A 21,739-nucleotide genomic window follows, 5' to 3' on the forward strand; every position below is an offset into this window, starting at 1 on the left:
ATGACACTTGATTTTTCTGGTGTTTAATTGGGTGAAAAAGACAAAAACAGACATTCCCATCTGGTTATTTTAAGACAGTTTCTCAATTGAATTTCCTGGAAAGTTATTGTATTAGAATTCAAATGTCACAGTATTACTTTTCACCAACCCGATCATGTGATCAAACTCACATGGCCATTTCAAACTGCTCCATCCACTTCCTCTTTGTCTCCTCTGTTTTACAAAAGAACTGGAAGCCCTGCTTCCCTTGCAGGTGGATCAGGTAGAAACCGTAAGACCACTGTGGAGAAAAAGTGAGTGAAATACAGATGGCACAGAGATGTGTGGATGGCGATGTCAGACAGAGATAGGCAAAGAAGCTTGTGATACAAGGATTTTCAAATAAATACGTACGAAAATAGTATTTATATATATGCAGTCTGCACAATAATCACATTTAATTCAGAACTAAAAGATGCTCCGCATGCTTTAGCGATGCATTTGACCAAAAGCCGGAGAGCCAGTCACAGAACCGGTGGGTGCATGTGCAATCACGGCATGATACCCAAAAAACACCACCTCCAAAAATAGGCCACTATGAGAAGATGAGTTAAATAAAGGGGTCACTTGAGCTTACCATTTTTCCACTCGACTGGTAAGCATGCAAAAAGAAAGACACCAGAGAAAGACCCAGTTACACATGCAAATATGGAGAGACACATGCAGATTCAAAACAAAAAGCCATGTTAGACCAGTGGCGCAATGCACTGCAGTACGATTTCATGAATCCTAAATGACTTTCATTGCATTTACATGATCTTTCAAGCACGGGCGAGCGCAATGCATATCTGACACTTCAATGCATTACTCATAAGTTCCATATCTGAAATTACCATCAACAAGCTCCTTCAGCTCAAGGGTAACATTTGTAATGATTACACAGGATGTTTCATCACCTGGATTAGCGAAGCTGCCTTTTGAAAGATTTCACTGCATAAGAAATTGTTCTGCTCGGTGTCTTTTTAAACCAAATGGACAGTTTTCTTACCTTTTTCATGTCCCTGTTGTTCATGGGGTCGTCCGACATTTTATACGACTGCAGTTCAATAATCTCTTTGAGCTCATAGCTATAGCCTTTCCTCTTGCAGACAATGACCACTTTATCAAACAGGAATATATACCTGAAGAAATACACATATATTGATAGATAATTTGGTGGTGAGAATATATCAGTTTTTGTTTTAGTTTTTTTTTTTTCTGAAGAGTTTGGACTCACCGGTCCTGTTTTGTTCGGTTGACGATGGAGCACACCTTCAGCTCTCCATCTATCTTTGGCCTCCCGTATTCCTCCAATTTCACCTGCTGCTTAGGTCACAAAGACACACTGAATGTCAATCTACTGCATACTATACCTTCTAAATTTAATGAGAAACTGTAAATAATTCAGCTACATCTGAATTTCAGAGAGAATCTAAATGGATATGTAATGAATGGTACAACGTGGAAACTATTAATCCCAGTTCAGTTTCATTTCAATCCGACTAATCTGAATTTCAAGTTGTTGACTCAATCTATAGCACAAATCCAAAATTAACCTGGCGACTTTGCACCTCAGTAGGAAGCGACAGAGAAAAAGAGGTGAGGGAGAAGCGTGACAGGAGGAGGAGAAAATGGTGGAGAAAAACAAAGACGGGGAAAATGAGAGCGTTGTTTGGTACATAATGGGAACTGAATATCCATTTAAATTTGACCGAACTTGTTTGTGTTCTGCAAGACTAAATGATTTATTGGAGACATTCTCACGGCAGCGAATCATGACAGGTGGAAGCTGGATGATCCAAGCATTTGCAGACGAGGAAAGAGAACGTGGACATTTTCAAGAATGGGTGAGTGCACTGTGATGCTCAGTGACTAATCACTCTGACAAACTTTATATTCCAGTCTGTTTATAACATTAGTGCTGGTGTATCACTTTTCATACACGAAAAACTGACTTCTATAAAGATTTCAACTCTAACAACATAAATTACAATAGAGGCCAGAAAATGGGATTAGAAATGTATTCATTTTATGTCATTTACTAAGTGGTAATAAGACAATTCATAATCCAAGATAAGAGAATTAGAGGAACTTAAAAATGTGCTTTCAGATTTCAAACATTTTACAACAACAATAAAGCAGCAGGTTGATATTTTATAACATGAAGCTACAGCCAGCAGCCATTAGCTTAGCTTAGGAGAAAAAAAACATAAAGAGAGGCAAACACATGCCTGGCTCTGGGCAAAACGGACCGCAATGCCAGGCACAGTCAGCTTCTGAAGTTACTGCTCACAGTAGTTCACAATACTTACAAGATTTTCTATAGAACTTTGGAATTCGCTGATTTTCTTCAGTGTCTCATTGTCCCTCTTGACTTCATTGATGTACATGGCCAGGTCCTGAGAAAGCGAGACAAACGTTCTTTTAGCCCTGAACTGAAAATCTTTCTGACAGCTGTCATATCACGGTAGAGTTAAGGTACTCTAGGCAACAGTAGCTGTATGAAACAGTTTACGCAGCTTTGGCTTAGAGCACCGCACAGTTGTTACGTAATATTTTAGCAATCGCACTCGTAAACGCACACATATACAAACACTTATAGAATAAAGACCTGCATAGCTTCCAGCGCCTCCTTGAGTTGTTGTCTCTCTGGTCTTTCAGTTGAGTGACTTAAAAGTTCCTGTGGATGGAGATTATTATTCTCATTATTGTTCTTGTTGTTGTTGTTGTTAATAAAAAATATATATAGCTGTTTGATACTGTCAAGTTATATTTAAAAGAAAATCAAGAGAAAATCTACCTCTGATGTCTCTAACGTACCCTTACATCATCAGAACAGCAAAAAAAACACAATTTAAGGAACACAATGTCTGAACAAACACACAACATACTTTGAAATAATGTGTAATGCAAACATTGAATCCTATAATAATAAGAGAGGTTTACTGTGAGAGATATATAGATGCTCTTTAATGTGATTATGGATGTGACACTGATGTGGCTGAGAATAAGCTGCAGTTGGGGACAATCATCAGCAACATACATAAAAATAAAAGACAAAGAGGAAGCCGGAGAGACTGCTAACTAGCCTCAAGGTCTGACTGTTTCTTTTATGGTAACAAGATAATGGTAAACATGGTGTCCTCTGCAAATCATATTGTCCTCCTCGTAGCCAATCAATAACAAGTGTGTTACATTGTTTACATCTGTGATTGTTTGCCTCCTGTCTCCACCACAGGCTTATTGGAGTGATTTAGAAAACGCTGCAGAGCCGTGGTGAGATGCAGTCTCCTTCGTGACACGTTTATAAAGAAAAATAGAATCCTTTCAGCTTTCCAGCACTGTCGAGAAAAACATATATGACATATGAAAAAGCAAACCCCTGTACTTTTTTTAAAATTCCAGTACACAGCTGTGAGCTGCACCAACTACGTTCAGCCAGGTTTTGTCAGCGTCTTTTCAGTTTTGTCTGACATGTTGTAAGCAAACAGAAGGAACCAACTTTCATAATGACACATATTCAGCACAAAGAGTGTTTCATTGTTACTGAACAGCTGCTGGACTTTTCATACAAAGTACATACTTTGACTACACAGGGTATCTTGGCAGAGCTGTGCACAAACACTTCATATTTTGAATCTCATATTTGTATCCCAGTCTAAACATCATCCAAATGGCTTCACCAGTCAAACTTTCTGCTTTACTTTGTTGTTAGCTTTGACTCACATCTTGAGGATTGTGATGTAGCATTTCAAATGTCAACCTGCTTTTTAAGTTATATTTGTTGGTATTAGATATTTTGCCCATATTTTACCGATCTGGAATGTACAACAGACCTTTTTCATGGCAGACATTTTGACTTGTCAAAGCAAGTAAAACACAGATGTGATTTCAATCCAAAGCACAATACCAAAACCTTGGTAAAGGCCCAAACAATAACAGTCTACAGTTACATAATCAGATTGCATGGTAAACCTGTGTGGAAAATAATTTATTGAACATTATTCCCTAAGCCATGCAGGTTTGGCAACAGGTCAACAACTGCCCTGTGCTGAGGTTAGATTTATTCAAGATAACATTAGCTCAAGGTGAGGGCGAGGGTTGAAATTTGGTTATGAGTGCCCAGTGAGCCCAGAACACGCACTCTGCATGCTCTCATGTGCACACTGAATAACAGGTACACAGCGAAGGCTGGTAAAAAAATGTATGGATTTTTTTGACGGTCCACTGGTGCACTGATGTGGCAGCCCACCGTGTCCCAGTATGCCTGATGGCCAGTCCGATTATGGTGCAGGGAGGGGGAGGAGGGACCAGAGAGTGTGTGCTGCCCTCACCAAGCGTAATCTTGCGAGGCTAGACAGCCAGCTAACATCAAACGACGAATGTGACTTTTCTCGTTTTAAAACACACACCGTCATTTATTTTTTTTCACACTTCGCAAAGTAAAATGGAGCTAGCCAGCTAAACTAAACAATGTGCAAGTTAGCCGCTAAATAAAATGCTACAACCATAACACGCTAAACGTACAACTTAAAACTACACACAATAACACTTACCGACTGTAGCGGTCACAGGCCGAAGCGTGCGCAAACATCCATAAACTTTTAACCCGCGACACTGCGTTCCTGCCTTAACTGCTCTCTCGTAGCGTAGCTGAGCGGAGCTGAGCGGAGCGTCCAAGATGCTAGTTACCACATTATGAAGAGGAGCGCTCAATCTGATGCCATTTTAAAAACCTCAAAAAGGAACCCGAACACTCACTCCAACACAAATTACCTGAACTAAAGAAAAAACTTTTACATTTTTACACTTAACACCTATGAATTTGAACATTATTTGTTAATCTAAAGACAGCACACTCCCTGCTTGATATAATAGCATTATATCACTACATATACAACAACTTGAAGTGAAATGTCTTTTGACAACATTAAACTATTATCTTTTCACTCTCAGTCTCTGAAAGAAGAACTACAATCTCTGAGACTGGCCTTTGGAGAACCTTAGCTGTTCCATTTTTCACAATCCGCATTTCCACCTTGCGGACTTTCTTATCACTGCTTGGCAAAACCTTGACAATCAGTCCCATTGGCCAGTCATTCCTCTGGGTCTGTCCATCCTTCAGTAAGACAACATCTCCTTCTTTGACATTTGGTTTGTCCTTTGTCCACTTCCTTCGGCTCTGAAGAGTGGCTAAATACTCTCCTTTCCATCTTTTCCAAAATGTGTCAGCAAGACACTGAACCTGCTTCCACTGCTTTGCGTACAACTGAGCAGCTCCAAAGCATCCAGAAGGTGCAGAGACTGCACTCATCTTCTGAGTAAGCAATGTTGCTGGGGTGAGTATTGCTGGATTATCAGGATCAGTGGATATCGGTACAAGGGGTCTGGCATTCATGATTGCCATCACCTCTGCCATGAAAGTACTCAGGACTTCATGTGTTAGTCACGTTGGTCCTGTCTGAAGCAGCATAGCGTCCAGAATCCGTCTAGCAAGGCCAATGAGCCGTTCCCAGGAGCCACCCATGTGGGAAGCGTGAGGTGGATTAAACACCCAGGAACATCCTTTCTCCTGGAGGTACTTCCTGACTGTTGTGTTGTCTGTGTTTATTCCCAACTCCTTACAAGCCCCAACAAAGTTAGTTCCTCTGTCTGACCGCAGAAGTTTTGCTGGTCCACGAATGGAGAAAAACCTCCTCAGAGCATTAATAAAACTGTCAGTTGACATAGTTTCAATCAGTTCAATATGTGCTGCTCTGGTTGACATACATGTGAAAAGCACAGCCCAGTGTTTGCTTGTTGCACTTCCTCCTCTTGTGCGACGTGTCATGATTAACCATGGCCCAAAGACGTCAAGACCAACAGTGGTGAATGGAGGCTCAGGAGTGAGTCTGTCTGCAGGCGGGTCTGCCATTTTCTGTTCTTCCAGTCTGCCTCGTAGTTTGCGACAGGTAACACACTTGTGAATAACAGAAGAAACCAGACCCTTGCTCCCAATTATCCAGTATCCTGCTGCTCGGATAGCTCCCTCTCTAATATGTCGTCCTTGGTGAGCTACTTGCTCATGGAAGTATCTCACGAGTAGTGTGGCAATGTGGTGAGTTCTTGGAATAATCAGTGGGTGCTTTTCTTCTTCTGAGAGGTCAGCAGAGGAAAGACGACCTCCAACCCTTACGTACCTTCCAGGCATTTAAAGTCCTCCTTAAAGGCTTTGTGTTGGACAGAATGAACAATCACAACTTAAGCCTATAAAAGCTCCTTCAGGTTGGGCGTGTCTTTGAAAGATTTCCATCCTTTTTCTCCATTGCTTGCTTTTCCTTTGAAGGATGCTGCAACATGAATGAGTCTGGCTATGGTTTCACATAGTGTTCTCCCGCTTGAGCATCGCTCTAAGTGCTGCGAGCCCAGTTGCGGCTGAGTTGCTTTAGTTGCCAGAGTAGTAACTTTACTTCGAATCTCATTGTCAGTTTCAGACTCAACGAGGCTGAAGAGACTGGATTCAGGCATCTCTGCTGCTTTGTCACAATGCAGGAAGTCTGGACCTGACAACCAGTTGCTGTTTTGGAGCTGTACTGCTAGTACGGGCCTGGTTGCATGGTCAGCTGGGTTCAGTTCTGTTGGTACATAATACCACTGGTTGGGTTGTGTGGATCCCCTGATCCGAGTAACTCTGTTGGAGACATACACATAAAACCTCCTTGTGGGATTGTGAATGTAACCAAGCACAATCTTGCTGTCTGCGTAAAACTTCACAGCATGCACCTCAATGTCCATTTCATCTCTGATCAGCTCATACAGTTCAACAGCTAACACAGCAGCACAAAGCTCCAGACGTGGGATGGTGTGGGTAGGACGAGGGGCCAACTTGGACCTGCCCATCACAAATCCCACATGGCACCGTCCCTTAGTGTCAATTGCTCTCAAGTAGGCCACAGCTCCAATAGCTACCACAGAAGCGTCTGAGAAGATGCACAGTTCCCTTATCTGTGTTGAAGAGAGTGATACTGGAATGTAGCACCTCTGTATGTGTAGGTTTTCAAGTGCCTTCAAGGAGTCTTTCCATACTTTCCACTCTGCTTCCTTTTTTGAGGAAAGAGGAGTGTCCTACTCGCTCTGCTCAGATGACAGTTCTGGGACTAATGCTTTCCCTTGCATTATTACAGGAGCTACAAAGCCCAAGGGGTCATACAAACTAACTGTTGACAACACACCTCTCCGAGTGAATGGTTTCTCTTTGCTGGACACCCGATAAGTGAAGCTGTCAGTTTCTAGGTTCCAGGAGAGCCCCAAGCTTCTCTGAAGAGGGAGAGGATCCACACCAAGGTCCAGGTCTTTCAATTCTTTGGCCTGGTCCTCTACCGGGAAGGCTTCCATTACCTGGTTACAGTTTGATGCTACTTTGTGCAACCGTAGGTTGGATTCTGCCAGCATCTCTCTGGTTCGTGCAAGTAGATCTATTACCTCCTCAGGTGTAGCAACTGAGATGCTGGCAGAATCCAACCTACCATCATCAACATAGAACTTTCTTTCAACGAACTGTCTTGCGTCAGAACCATGTTCTTCTTCACCCTTCTGAGCTGCTCGTCTCATGCAGAAGATGGCTACAGCAGGTGAAGGACTGTTTCCAAATACATGTACTTTCATCCTGTATTCTGCCACACCCTTGTTGATGTCGTTGTCCTCATACCAGAGGTAGCGGAGAAAATCCCAGTGACCTTCTCGGACAACAAAGCAATAAAACATCTGTTCCACATCTGCTGTGATGGCTATAGGTTCTTTACGGAACCTCAGAAGAACTCCCAACAAAGTGTTGTTTAAGTCTGGTCCACTGAGGAGTACATCATTGAGAGATGTTCCATCGTGTTCAGCACTTGAGTCAAACACGACTCGTATCTAGTCTGGCTTCTGCGGGTGGTACACACCAAATGTTGGCAGGTACCAGTGTTCTTTACCTTTATCCAAAGGTGGGGCGAGCTCCGCTTGGTCATTGTCCAGCATCTTTTGCATGAACTTGATGTAGTGAGCTTTCATCTCTGGCTTTTTCTCCAGCATCCTCCGTAGCGAGCAGAGACGTTTGAAAGCTTGTTCTCTGTTGCTTGGAAGCCTTCGGCGTGGAGAACGAAATGGCAAAGGAGCCAAACAGCTGTTTCCTTCGTTTTGGTGGACCTCTGAATCCATGATGGCTAGGAAAGCTTTGTCATCGATGGATAATGCTGACTTATTGTCATCCTCAGACTTATCAAACACTGAACTCCCTAGGCCATGTACATTGACAGTGAGACCTGCATTCTCCTTACGTGCAGGGAAGGTTGGGCCGTGGTGTTGTGTCTTGTCACCGTAGTCTTCCTTCACGTGGACACTGTTTGGACATGGTTTCAGAAAGGATGTACAACCATTGTGCAGTGTGTTTGTTTTGTAGACGTTGATCTCTGATGGTTTGTGTGCTGTTCCCAAGCATACTTCTCCCACGATGACCCAGTCTAGGTCTAGCCGTTGAGTGGGGCCCATTGATTTGCTCACGTACTTTGTGCACCTGAAGAAAGTCACTGATGCTCAGATTCTCCTGCTCTTAGGAAGAGCAGGAGAATCTGAGCATCTTGGTCTACAGGTTGAATCTTGGTAGCAACTGGGAGCAGATGAGGGTGCATCCTCTGGAGAGGGTATTTCTGACCTCTCTTCCAGCACCATGTCACACTCTATTAAGGGCGGCAGAGGAAGCCGGAGTTTCCTATCCATGGATTCAATGATGAAATTGACAGCTCTTCTACCTGCTGCCTCTGATTTTCCAGAGCAGGTCTTCAGAATGTATGGGGTGGGGCTACCTTTAACTTTAAAAAGGGTGAAGAACTCTGTTTTACTTTGTTCATCTAGCACTGCATACATTTTAACTGCCCTCTCTTCTTCACCTGCAGGATACACTTTAACTAGGCAGATTCTGGAACATGAGTGTGAACGGTCATCGTGTCCACATACCTCTATACATTTTGATGTTACTGATGATGAGTTTCCATTTTGCTCCCCGCTGCCATCTTTAACAGCTGCAGCACTCTGTGTGGTTGCAGGAAGAGGATCTGGATGTAGTGCTGTAATGTGTTTATCACTGTTGCACTCAACAGCCACCTTACAGTCTTTTGCCATGTGTAGAACTGACCCACAACATCTATAGCAGATGCGGTTTTCTCTGAGATAAGCTTTGCGTTCTTCTAAAGGTTTGGCCCTGAAAAGTTTACATTTTTTCAATGGATGTGGCTTCTTATGTATGGGACACTGACGATCTGGTTCTTCTAATTTCTTTGGCACACGACTGGTTTGCATTCCTGATGACTCTGCAGGGATGTCTGTTTTGTGCACCATCACAGAAGCTTTACAACTGAACTGTGCAGGCTTTTCTGACCTGGAAGGAACATGACTGTTGGTAGCAGACATGGTGAAGCTTGGATCATTTTTTATCCTTGCCTGCTTTTGGACAAACTTGGAGAAGACGAAGAAGGGAGGAAAAGCAACTCCATGATCCTCCTTATATTGGCTTCCAATGCTTGCCCATTTCTCTTGCAGGTTAAAGGGAAGTTTTTCCACAATTTGTTTTACTCCATGAGCTGTATCCAAATATGCAAGCCCTGGAAGAGACCCGTCCTCCTTAACACATTCCAACTCGAGAAGAATGTCACTTAGCTCTCGTAGCTTAACATTATCTTTATTAGTCAGCCTTGGAAAATGTTCAATCTTTTTGAGCAGTGCGTCTTCAATGACCTCAGGTGTCCCTTAACACTCCTCAAGGCGCTGCCAGACCATACTGACACCTGCTGTAGGATTGAGGATGTGCACAGAACGAATTCTCTTTGCCTGTTCTGAGGATTCAACTCCAAGCTACTTTGTCAAAAGATCCAGCTCTTCTCTGGCTGAGAGATTCAAGTCCTTAGTGGCACTCAGAAAAGAAGTTTTCCAGGCCCAGTAATTTTCAGGTTTGTCATCAAATTGCAGGAGGCCAGCACTCACCATTTCTCTCTGCATGAGATATTTTGCAAAGTCTTCCCTTATATATATATATACATCTTTAGGCTCTGGCAAAGATGTCTTTTCAGGAATGATTGTGTGTTTTGGAGAACTGTGGAGGTAAGTATTATTTGAACACCTGATTGCTGTTTGCTCCTCTTTTGTGTCTTTGTACACTGGCTGTGTGTTGTTTTGAATACCATGAATACCACTGGCGGTTTGACATCAGGTATTCTCAGTTCATCTATTTTTCCTGAATATGGCTCTTCTGTAAAGAGCAACTCTGACTGTTGTTGTAGTCATGAGTGTGCTGAAATGTACTGATGGGCTCCTCAGCAACAGGAGGATCAGGCTTGAGCTCACCACTTTCAATTTCTGCTTCCATATAGGCCGTAGCTTCAGCTTCAGCAGCTCTTCGACACTGTAGAAGATGGAGACTAGCGTCGAAGTCAGCCCGTTGTTTCAGCAGTTCTGCTCTCTGCTTCATCATGTCCGCCTCTCGTTCAGCATAAGCTAGTTGAGCCCTGGCAGCTTTTGCTTTAGCATATGCTTTAACAACTGAAGAGGTTGTTGATGATGATCTCTGGGAGAGTCTAATGGAGGCTTTAGATGACTGTGACTTAGCATCCAATGTTGGAAGAGGTGTCTGCCTTGTGGTTGCGTTAGCTGTAGCAACTTCTTGCTCTCCACAAGCTTCATTTTGCTGCATAGCGGCAAAGTCTTTAAGATAGCCCTTTCCTGAGCATAGACTCATGTTGGTTGATGTTGTTTTATGATGCTTGAGCCTGCTGCGTTTCAGTCTTTTTACTGTGCTGCCCTCACCAAGCGTAATCTTGCGAGGCTAGACAGCCAGCTAACATCAAACGACGAATGTGACTTTTCTCGTTTTAAAACACACACCGTCATTTATTTTTTTTTTCACATTTCGCAAAGTAAAATGGAGCTAGCAAGCTAAACTAAACAATATGCAAGTTAGCCGCTAAATAAAATGCTACAACCATAACACGCTAAACGTACAACTTAAAACTACACACAATAACACTTACCGACTGTAGCGGTCACAGGCCGAAGCGTGCGCAAACATCCATAAACTTTTAAACCGCGACACTGCGTTCCTGCCTTAACTGCTCTCGCGTAGCGTAGCTGAGCGGAGCGTCCAAGATGCTAGTTACCACATTATCAAGAGGAGCGCTCACTCTGATGCCATTTTCAAAACCCAAAAAAGGAACCCGAACACTCACTCCAACACAAATTACCTGAGCTGAGAAAAAATATAACTTTTACATTTTTACACTTAACACTTATGAATTTGAACATTATTTGTTAATCTAAAGACAACACAGAGTGTATTTGCTTGTTTCTTATAATAGGGGTGCACACCCTAACTTTCTGGTATGTGCTGCCCCCTATTTGTTTGGAGTATGAACTTGACAGTTGGCCATTTCCTACACATTGACGCTTTGAAGTGCAGATACGGTACATAAAAATAATCAAGAGAGCAGAGTATTCACACCGTGACCAAATAGTCACTACTGTGATGATATCTATACAACATCAACTGACGATGTGCCCCTGGGCATGACTGGACACACACACACAAACACAAACAGGACTTGTCAGTCTGACATGCCCCGAGGCCACAGCACACAGCAGTGTTTTACTGCAAAGCTGTGGGAAGCAGTGAAATGGGGTGCATTTAATCTGATCAGTGCACAGTTGATTTGACTTCAGTGCCTTGCTGCGACTCCTGCAGGGGTTCGATACAAACTAATGCAGAAGTGGCAGCACTCTTCTGCGTGGACCTACAATCACCTGACGCAAACACTCGCCTCCACCCCCCATCCATTATGCACCGCATCATGAACTCATATGCTCATCCATAATTGAGATGCAAAACCAATTAATCATTTATTACAACTACAATCAATTATTTTAGTGCCCAGCTTGTTTTATACATGAACACTAGGAGGGGAGCTACAGGGGAGAAACGCTGGCTGGGAAGCGAGTGTTCAGACATTGTCCTTTAAATACATTTGCATATTAGGAAAATGGGCATCAGTGCAGGGCTGCAATTAATGATCACAGCGACCAGCAGCTTATTATTTCTAACAAACAGTTCAAAAACCCAAAGGGATCCAGTTTATAATGGTATGAGATAAACAAAAGCTGCAATCCTACAGATGTTTGGTATTTTTATTAAAAAGTATTAAATAATCATTCAAATTATTGTCAAATAATTCAATCAACTGACTGATTAATAGCCTAATCACTTCAGCACAAGAGTTATTGCAGTGATAGTGGACAAAGCTTAACCTCGGATTAAATTATTTTTAGTTGCTATTTGTACTTTCAGCATACACATTTGAACCAGAAGGCAGAGCAACAATAACAGAAACAACAGATGAAAAGACTGAAATCTGAGCCGAAGCAGTGTGAAGACAGACACAGAGGCACGTTGTACCGAGTTAAATTCCAAGTAGCAGTTTGTGTTACCACAGTCTTTCTGAGTGTAAGTAACAGTTTCCAGACAGGCCAAACAATCAGTGTCCAAATTGTTGGTGAACTGCTTATGAAAACAACACAACACAGTTTCATGTGGCAGGGTCAAACCTCTGGAAAAGTATGACAGCGCTGGCCAGAACCAGAAGAACAACTGCCACCAGTCAAAGCTCAGTGACAGGAAAACACAGACTCCTCTTAGGATGGCTGTTACAACACTGGCCAGAATTACAGAGGAAATGAACCCTCACCTCTGTGACAGGCTCCTGATGTACACAGCACTCAACTTTAATTTCTGAGTGTTAACAGTTTTTTTTTCTTTCACTTTCCTACATTTGGAAATGTTTCCATGTGGAAAAAGCCTAACCACTGCCATTAATCTATAACGTTTAACTCCAAGTGTAGGATTTAGAATATGCACAGCAGTATATTTGGGAATCATCAGGTCAGTGGATAGGTCCACCATTTTTCAGGTTTTAAAGCCACAGTCAGGTACCAAAATGAAGTCTGAAACAGCTGTTGTTTACTGTAATCATTCCTCCTGTTCATACCAGCTGTCAAGAAATTATTTCCTGAAGCACTTCCATTGTAAGTGATGGGGGACAAGATCCACTGTCCTCATTCAGTGTATTTAAAGGCCCCGAACACATATTATCTCAAGTAGCTCCTTGTTTTGAACTAACACACAATCTTCTGAACAGTTTTGTTTATTTCACATGAGAGATTTGTGTTTGTGTTTTTTTCTCTTCTCTTCTCTTCTCTTCTCTTCTCTTCTCTCACTATATATCCAACCAAATTTAACACAAATTTTAACCAAATTTCAAGAAAAACAGTGAAAGAAAATGTAAATTGATGGATGGAAACATGTCCCTTATTTCCATGCACCAATCAGGATTTAGCAACATTTGAATCAGCATCTGATGGCAGTTAGTGGGGCGCTGCCTCATGTTGCCAGGCCACAGTTGATCAATTCTGATCAAACCACACCCACACATTTCTGATGAAGCAAATTAGCCTAACTGCAGGGTCATAACAATCAATTAACTTGGCATGTTTCTTTTGTAGTGATGCATATTTATTTGTGTAACAGAAAGATTTGAGATTTGAAATAAAGTTTGCTTTAAAAGGCTTTAGCAAACTGAAGCCAAACCAGCCAAATCAAGAGGATATTTTCCAGGCTGCTGGCTTTTTGGTACAAAATCCCCTCTTTGTGTTACTGTCCCTCTCGTGCAACTCAATAAGGAAGAACTGTCTCTGGAAGCACAAAAAGGGATTTTCACAACCAGACTGTAACTTTGTAGATTTGGGCAAATACATCTTTGCTCTTAAGGAGGACTGTGGATTTTGTCCCCCATCCCCTGATAGTGGATTTGGAAGGGATCTTATTTGAAACCTTTCCATTTAAGCATTCAAGATAGACTGAATCTGCTCTGAAAACAAAGGATGGTGTTATATTTGATATATTAGCTGTTCACTTATACTGTAGCAGATATGAAATGCCACCTACCTTCAGTAGTAGGTGATACTTCAGCACCCTCTGCATGGGAACCACCAGTAGATCCTGCAGCTTGAATTTCCCTTCCTGCACTTTCATAGTACATTCCTGTAGAACGACGACACAAGCAGCAGAGCAATTATTACACATTGCATAACGCCGCATTGTGTATTTCCTGCTAACAAGCATTCATTCATTGTTTAATAATTCATTGTGTCTTGTTGCACTGCTGCTGTTGCTTCCACACATTCACGTGGCATTCCACTAACAACAACAAGGCCAGTTTATTCTCCCAGGGCACAAAAGCTCTGGTCGTGCCAGCTATTTGCGACACAATTACTCTGCATGCTGACTGAGAATCTCCCCTGACTAATGTATACATTTCCGTAAACTCTGCATAGGCTCTGTAAGTCTTTTGTCACAGTAGCGCAGTGTGTAGGACTTTCTTTATTCAGTTTCTATGACTGTGCAGTAACAAGGACAGCTTATCCCTCTGTAACAGCAAGGTCTTAGTGTAAAAAGACAGTAAGAAGCTGTTTTACCCTGTTACAAATCTATTCTATTTTAAGAGAGAGTGTCAACTACGTGGGCTGTAATCATTTCTTTTTTGTCTCCCACAGTTATTTCTCTCTTAAACCCAATATTACAGGACGCTGTTCATTCTGCTATCATAAATTCAGGTTTTTCTCAAGAATCCTGGTTCAGAGAAGGTCAGAGAATAACAGTTGCACACACAGAGGGAGGTCTTGCAGCATAAAGGGACTCTGAATATCTCCCAAATTTAAATCATAAATGCAATATTTTTTCTCTTTAAAATCCTGTGGAGATTTAACAAGACAAACAAGATGATACCTAACTAAGTCAGTTACTACAAATCCATATATACTCATGTTCAATCATGCTCAGAGTAAGAGAACACGGTATTATGAAAGAGCTCTGAGGGAGTATTTGTAAGTCACGTTATTTGCCTTTCTGATTTTCAATTTACATATGATGACAGCAAATTTGGACCCCATTCATTTATTTATTCAATGGCATCACTTATTCAACAGAAACGTAGACTTTCATACTTGTGTAATGGTTTTGTAAGATGTCAGAATCTGTTGTATTTGATTGGTATATTTGCATTATCTCTCTGGAACATGGTTGCATGGTTTTAGACAGTATCTCTGATATTGGTCACAATATTTCTTTTGTTTTCAAACTCTATTTACTGCATCGTGCACAGTGGCATCTACCTGATGTGAAGCTGACAATGTCTTAACTTGTTTCTGTCGTATCATTATAATATTGAACGTGTTGCCAATGATTCTCCTTCATTAAAGAAGAAAAGATATAGATCTGCATAATGGAAACTAGGGCATTTCACTATTGATTAATCTGTTGTTTATTCCACTGATCAATCAGTAAAATGAAATGAAAATTACTTGGTTTATTCAAATCAACTTCACATCAAAAATATCATACTTACTTTCATGTATGACAAAGAAAAGCATAAAATGTGAGAAGCTTGAAGCAGCAAATGTTGAATGAGTAAAAGGACATTACCTCTACTTTAATCTTGACGTCTTCACGTGTTGCTATTAGCTCATCCAGTGTCTTCTGGGCATTTTCCATGTGACTGCAGTACTGACCATAGATCAACAACCTGGTGAAGGACCAAATTCAAAAACTGTGAATCTAAATACAGTATCACAATGTATCGCCCTTATGGGAACATAAAGAGGAATTTAAAAATGTTGACTAAATAAATAACCAAAACAGGTGTAAATGTTTGACCACGGCTCCTTTTCTGAAACTTATTCACATCGTGTCCCAAAGAGACAAACTGCACTCCAGCGTGGTCACACTCACATTATGTCTGTATCTTAAAAAAGACTGGGCAGTCATGGGGCCGAGGTCTACACACCTCACTGTGCCTCATTAAACATAGCTTCAATCATCCTTATGAAGCTTTTCTATTAGACCAAACACATTTGTCCTTAAAGAGCAAAGAGAGTAAAGACCCATTTTGGTCTATGAATCAAAAGTACTGCAAAGAACAATTAAAAACAATTGCTTTTTTTTAAGCTGTTATCTACATTAACTCCCCAAATGCTCACTGCAGCTAGGAGCATGTGCACTGTTCAAAGCTCAGGATGAGGTTAGTAACCTGAAAACAACACTTAATAAAGACGACAAATCTTTTGTAACGAGTCCACAATTAGCTCTGAACCACTTAGTGTCATGGAGCCTTTAGGCAATACCCTGCACATTAATTTTAAGATTAATAACACAATTTGAAAGGTCAGCCTGAGAGTCATTTGGCACTATAGGGGGCGGATACATGAATATGTGAATAAATGTATTATGATTATGAATATACGTGAATACCATGAATAAGAAATGACTGGATTCTGATCCCAGGGCAATATTTGGAGGGGTGGCATCCTCTTACCAATAAGCTGTAATCACAGAGAACTAATGAAAGATGCTGCTTTATATCAGTTGCTTTGCAGAGTTTCTCTTATCAGCGTGTAAGGGGGGGAAAAAAAATCTCTTAATTTTGAGCAGTGAGGATATGAGAGCTGTGTTCATTAGATACTACAATGGGACCCTGACACAGATCTGTGGGTTCGGCTGGGAGGGAGTTCAAAGTCATCTTGCCTGGAGGATGCCACTGCACGTGGCACACATTCCTCTCACTCACTCACTGAGTCAAAGTAGGGCATTGGCATGGCTGGTATAGTAACCCCCCTCCAGTAGAGTTGGCACTCCAGTCTCTTAATCTGAATCTCGAACGGGGCAAAGCGGTGCAGAGAGCTGGCACCCTGAAGACTAATCAAGCCTCTGATAGATCTGTGTCACAGAGAAGAGCAGCACCGCAAACAGATCGACCAGGGAAAGGTTATATGATGGAGCCTTGGTTCAACTACAGGAAACAAAACTGCAAAACCACATGGATTTCAGGTTCAGTTTCACGTACATTTGACTCACTATTTTTGACATATTTTTTAAAGCATCAGAGTAGTTTAAACTGTTTTTCACTTGATGACTTCATGCATCCAGAAGTTGTTGTGTTTATCACTGGAAGAAGACACAGTCCACTACAATACACAAGGTCCTGTTGCAACAAGGGCAGCTCTAAAAATCTTCCACCAAAGGAAAGTGGGGATAACAGGGTGGCGAAAACACAAATAATGTTACAACAAATACTGACACGATTTTAAAAGTTATGGAATATCATGTGTAGTAAGGCTTACTTTAATATTGCTTTAAGCAGAGTTCAAAATGATTCCACAGCTTGATTCTGCTGCTCCCAAAACACTTAAGTACAAACTTATGAATCTCCATTATTAATACAAAAGCATCTCTTCAAATGAATAATTCTGCTCCAGAAAACTTACTAAAATGTTGAGGCTGTAAATGTATGATTCAGTGTCATTTCTGCCAGAGGTGGAACGCTGAGGCAGAAATCCTCTCCTCAAAAGCAGCATTTCTATCACACCCATTCGTCAGAGATCTACCGGGGATGATCACTGGAGCTTTGCTGGGCAGAGTTTTGACTAAGGCCCCCCCCTGCAGAGAGGCTCCTATTTCCAGTTAAACTGGCCCTGGGCTAACAAGCCACTGATTAAGCCTTGATCCACATTCGGAGAGACAGCTTCCCTCAGCTCCAGCTCCTCCAGGAAAGATGAATAAGGTATCCACGGCAAAGTGATTGAGATTAATGGGTGTCTTGATCAATTAGAAGACAGCAGGCAGACTGTGCAGTGTAGCGAGGATCCAGGGGCACGTGCCAGAGACACCCATCATATAGTAAGTTATGAGGACATAATGAGACATGAAGGTCTTCTTTAAAGAAGCTGTTCCAAGACAGGAATGCAAAGGGCTCAAGCTACTGATGTCAATGTGGGAATCACTGTGGCAGTTTATGGAGAGAAAATGTGGTGAATGTGATGAACAAAAGGAAGGAAAAGCAGCTGCTCCTGCGGTTACACAGACCAAAAATGTCCAACACTGCTCTTATTGTACAATGTGTGAAGGCAAGATCTCACGGAATTTGTTTGCATACTCATTTATATTCATCAGTGCGTGACCTTAATAAGGAAAATTTACTCAGAGGGACCAAACTTATGTTTTTCTCACAGCAATGGCAAGAGCTCAGTCAATGAAAATGATTAAAAGAGTGATTTGTATGCTTATCTGGCTGGACTAAAAAGAAGGCCAATTTTTTTAGTGTGTATGTGTGTGTTTATGTGTGTGTGTACTTTTCATGTGTACCACTGGGTGCCTGGAGCAAGCAGCTCGTTCTCCACTGCCTGAGGGCTGAATTTCTGAAGGTTCCATTTGCGGCCAACAACGCCATATCCAGTAAGACAGCCAGCTCTGTGATGCTGGGATGGGGAGGTGTTTTAGTTGCTTTTATAGCTCATAGTTTTTTTTGTTTTTTTTATAGCATATTTATATCATGGTTTAAACTCAGTTCTCTCATCAGCCCCATTTCCCGCAGCAGCAGGCAGCTGTTTTCAGCAAACAAGCTCTGATTAGCTCACTGTTTGTTACCTGTTCAGCACCAAATGGCAGGTATACAAAGTCAGGAGCTGGTGGAGACCAAACCAAAGCTAAAAAGAGAGTGAATAAGGTATTTATTAAAAATGCTAACGATCCTTTTTTATTTTCAAGGGGATTCTTTGCACGTTGACATGTGTAACATGCAAGGGGGTCAGTGTGGTACAACTGTATCCCTGTTATTTTCTTATCACAGTTGTGCGTTCAGCATCTTGGAATGATGGAGGAATAAAACACTGTATGTGTGGATGTTAATACTGTTTTAAGATGAATGACATTAATTGAAAAAAAAAAACAAAACATCTTGTAGGTTTTCAGTGCATAAAGAATAATGACGGCATCCCTTTCTGCCATCAAAATATCACACCCGAGGTCACTCAATCACGCACAACTAGTCAATCAACAAATGGCTCTTTAGACATTACACTGTGTGGAAATAAGTTTAATAACAGCCTTTCATCTGAGACTTGAGAGGCCAGTCAGTGGCTTTGTCCCCGTCCCTGAGACAGACAGTGAAACAAAAGGGCTAATGACACACAAGCACACTGCAGCATGCATCCACTCTTGGCCCAGTCAGCCATAATTAGTCCGTGACACTGTGATAGGTACACTCTTTACTTGACACCTCGTCTGGACACATCGCAGTGGGAGGCAACAACTCATCATTTCCTGTTTTCTCCTTGTATTTCCTTCTTGAATATTAATGGTCTTAAACACTGTGTTGCACATACAAGAGAAAAAAACTCTACACTCTGAATCAGTATCAGTAATTAAACTGCAAATCTTAGGGTAGTATTGAAGCTCCTTATCAGCCTTTTCCAAAACAACTAAAGTAACCTTGAGAGATTCAAAATGGTATAATATAATCACAGTATTACTCAAAACATCTCATACAGAATCGTTATTCAGCCAAACTATTGCAGAGAAATTCCAAAGGTCCAATATTTTCTAGAGTGGAGCATTAATGATGAAAAATGCTGGCTTTTTTTTGTGCACCTTCTTTATGCCTTTGAGCAAACATCAATTTTCCTCTCACTGATAAGAACGGAAAGATGAACGAGGTACGATTTCTTGACAAAAGGTAGAAGCTGCAGAAGGAGGATTATATGTTTGGGGGAGACAAGAAAGACAAAGTTCTCCCAGTCCCTGAAACAGCAGGATGGGACCCATTAAGTTTTAACTGTTAACTCACAAATAAAAAGCTTTTTTCCCCTAGAATGGGCCGATTCACAGGTTTTTTTTTTCACTTGTGCCAGTAGAAAACCTCTGGAGGATCAAAAATTAGAAAAGAAGTTTGCAAACAAGCCCAAGTATACACAAGAGGTGAAGCAATACAGCGACCTCTAAATAGCAGAGCTGTTTAAGAGTTTTCCTTTGGGTTGGAGAGTTTGCTGGTGCAGTAAAAACGTGCTGTTTATATTCTTTTCGGTGTCGGTGATATCACCCTGCTGTGCTGGCCCCTTTCATAATAAGGATGCTGTATTGCATGTTATTTCACAGAAAATGCAATTTTGAGTTTCTGCGCCCTGGGCCTTCACCCCCGCCCCCCCCATCCCACTCTCGCTGAGCCCTGTGAGCCAAGTCAGGCGACTGAGGAAATCTCCCAGCAAACCAGAAGTGACAGGCTGTGGAACCAGCTAATATTCTCTGACACATGGCATTGGGACCCCCTCACCTCCACTCAACATACCCAGCACACAGTAAATGGAGAACATAGAGCAAAGACCTCCAATAAAGAGTCTCAGAGTGCAGCCATGATTAGGCACCGCAACGATATCTGGGAGCCAGATTACTCCGGAAATGAGTTGGGGAAAGTTGCAAATGAGGATATCAACAAGAGGGTACTTAGATGCCCATTTAGTTTATAGAGCTTCCACTGAGTGTGCTTTTCCATTCAGCCTGGTCCTGGCTGTTTAAGAATTGAGAAGTAGTCGAGATAAACCAGTGACATTTTCAGCATGGCATTCAGTTCAATGACAAATCGGAAAAGAAAAAAAAGAAAGCTTTTCCTCTTTTGCACTGGTGTGAGAAAAAAAGAAACAAGCACATTGTTGTAAAGGTCACAGGGACTTACAAGCATAGATAACCAAATTATTTATACCAAGTCAGGTCCTCAGGAAATTTGCCAAGATGCTTGATGAGAGTGGTGCTGTGCGAGTCCAAATCCCCTGGTCACTCTTGTTTATCACCACAGAGAGACAGGACACCACAGCGGCTCATAATGAGGCAGGTATACATGTCAATCACATGCACAGAATCAAAGCCTGTGACGCACAGAATCTGCAAATCTAATGAATCGTTTTCTTAAAATAACCCTGTGTCGCATTTTGGAAAATGTCGCTGAGGGTAAACAGTAACAATGAACGGTATATCATTAGCAAATTTGCTTATGAATAGAAGGTAAATGTTAGATATTTCTGTCAGAGATAGAAGGTTAAAATCCATTCCAAAACAACCAAGTAGACTGTAGGAGTAAGTTTGATTTGGGGCTCTTAAGGTTTGGCTTAAGCTCTTTAGCTCCACATAAAAGAAAATCTGTTTTTCCTGTTTCAACATGACAATGTCATGGTGCACAGAGCCAGGTCTGTAAAGAAATGGTTTTCCCAGTTTGATGTGGAAGAACTTAACTGGCCAGCACAGAGCCCCGAGCTCAACCCCATCTAACACCTGCGGATGAACTGGAACACCGACTAAGAGCTACACCTTAGCACCTAACATCAGTGTTGGACCTCACTAATGTGCTTATAGCTGAATGGGAGCGAATCCCTGCAGGCGGGTTCCAATATCTTGTGGAAAGCCTTTAAAGAAGAGTGGAGGCCATTATATCGGCACATTAATGCCCATGGCTTTGGAATGATATGGTCAGCAATCATATAGGCTATCGATTGAGGTAGTCCACATACTCCTGGACATTAGATAGACATTTAGTTAGTACAATTACTTTGTTCTGTAATGTAATTGCAATTTTCTATTTTTTTTTAAAGCATTTCTTCCAAAAAATTTTTTGGAAGAAATTTGGATAAACCAACTCATGCAATAAAGTGCCTGAGACAGTCAAAGGAAGACAAATGACCACCATCCTGAAAAAATGTCCAACTAATTATGTATTATCTGCAAGGACTCAAAAAGACAATTACTCTTGATCGGTTTTAGTCAGTTTAAAAAAAAAAAAGGTTAAAATCA

General features: G+C 41.6%; 1 protein-coding gene across 7 annotated transcripts in view; it reads right to left on the bottom strand.

The window, feature by feature from the left end:
- vav2 (vav 2 guanine nucleotide exchange factor) overlaps window positions 1-21,739 on the bottom strand; it is a 192,824-nt gene that overhangs the window by 18,090 nt on the left and 152,995 nt on the right. For 2 of the 7 annotated variants that reach the window (XM_041058423.1, XM_041058427.1), the window contains exons 9-16: window positions 15,554-15,653; window positions 14,018-14,113; window positions 2,630-2,698; window positions 2,331-2,417; window positions 1,256-1,341; window positions 1,028-1,160; window positions 617-631; window positions 171-280 (exon numbers count right to left, since the gene is read on the bottom strand). In XM_041058423.1, the coding sequence (XP_040914357.1) occupies window positions 171-280; window positions 617-631; window positions 1,028-1,160; window positions 1,256-1,341; window positions 2,331-2,417; window positions 2,630-2,698; window positions 14,018-14,113; window positions 15,554-15,653 (696 nt within the window). Of the gene's footprint in view, window positions 1-170; window positions 281-616; window positions 632-1,027; window positions 1,161-1,255; window positions 1,345-2,330; window positions 2,418-2,629; window positions 2,699-14,017; window positions 14,114-15,553; window positions 15,654-21,739 lie in introns of all 7 variants that reach the window. The other 5 variants (XM_041058422.1, XM_041058426.1, XM_041058425.1 and 2 more) reach the window with 3 other exon arrangements.

The sequence above is a fragment of the Toxotes jaculatrix genome, chromosome 16 (assembly GCF_017976425.1).
Source record: "Toxotes jaculatrix isolate fToxJac2 chromosome 16, fToxJac2.pri, whole genome shotgun sequence".
Taxonomy (NCBI): domain Eukaryota; kingdom Metazoa; phylum Chordata; class Actinopteri; family Toxotidae; genus Toxotes; species Toxotes jaculatrix.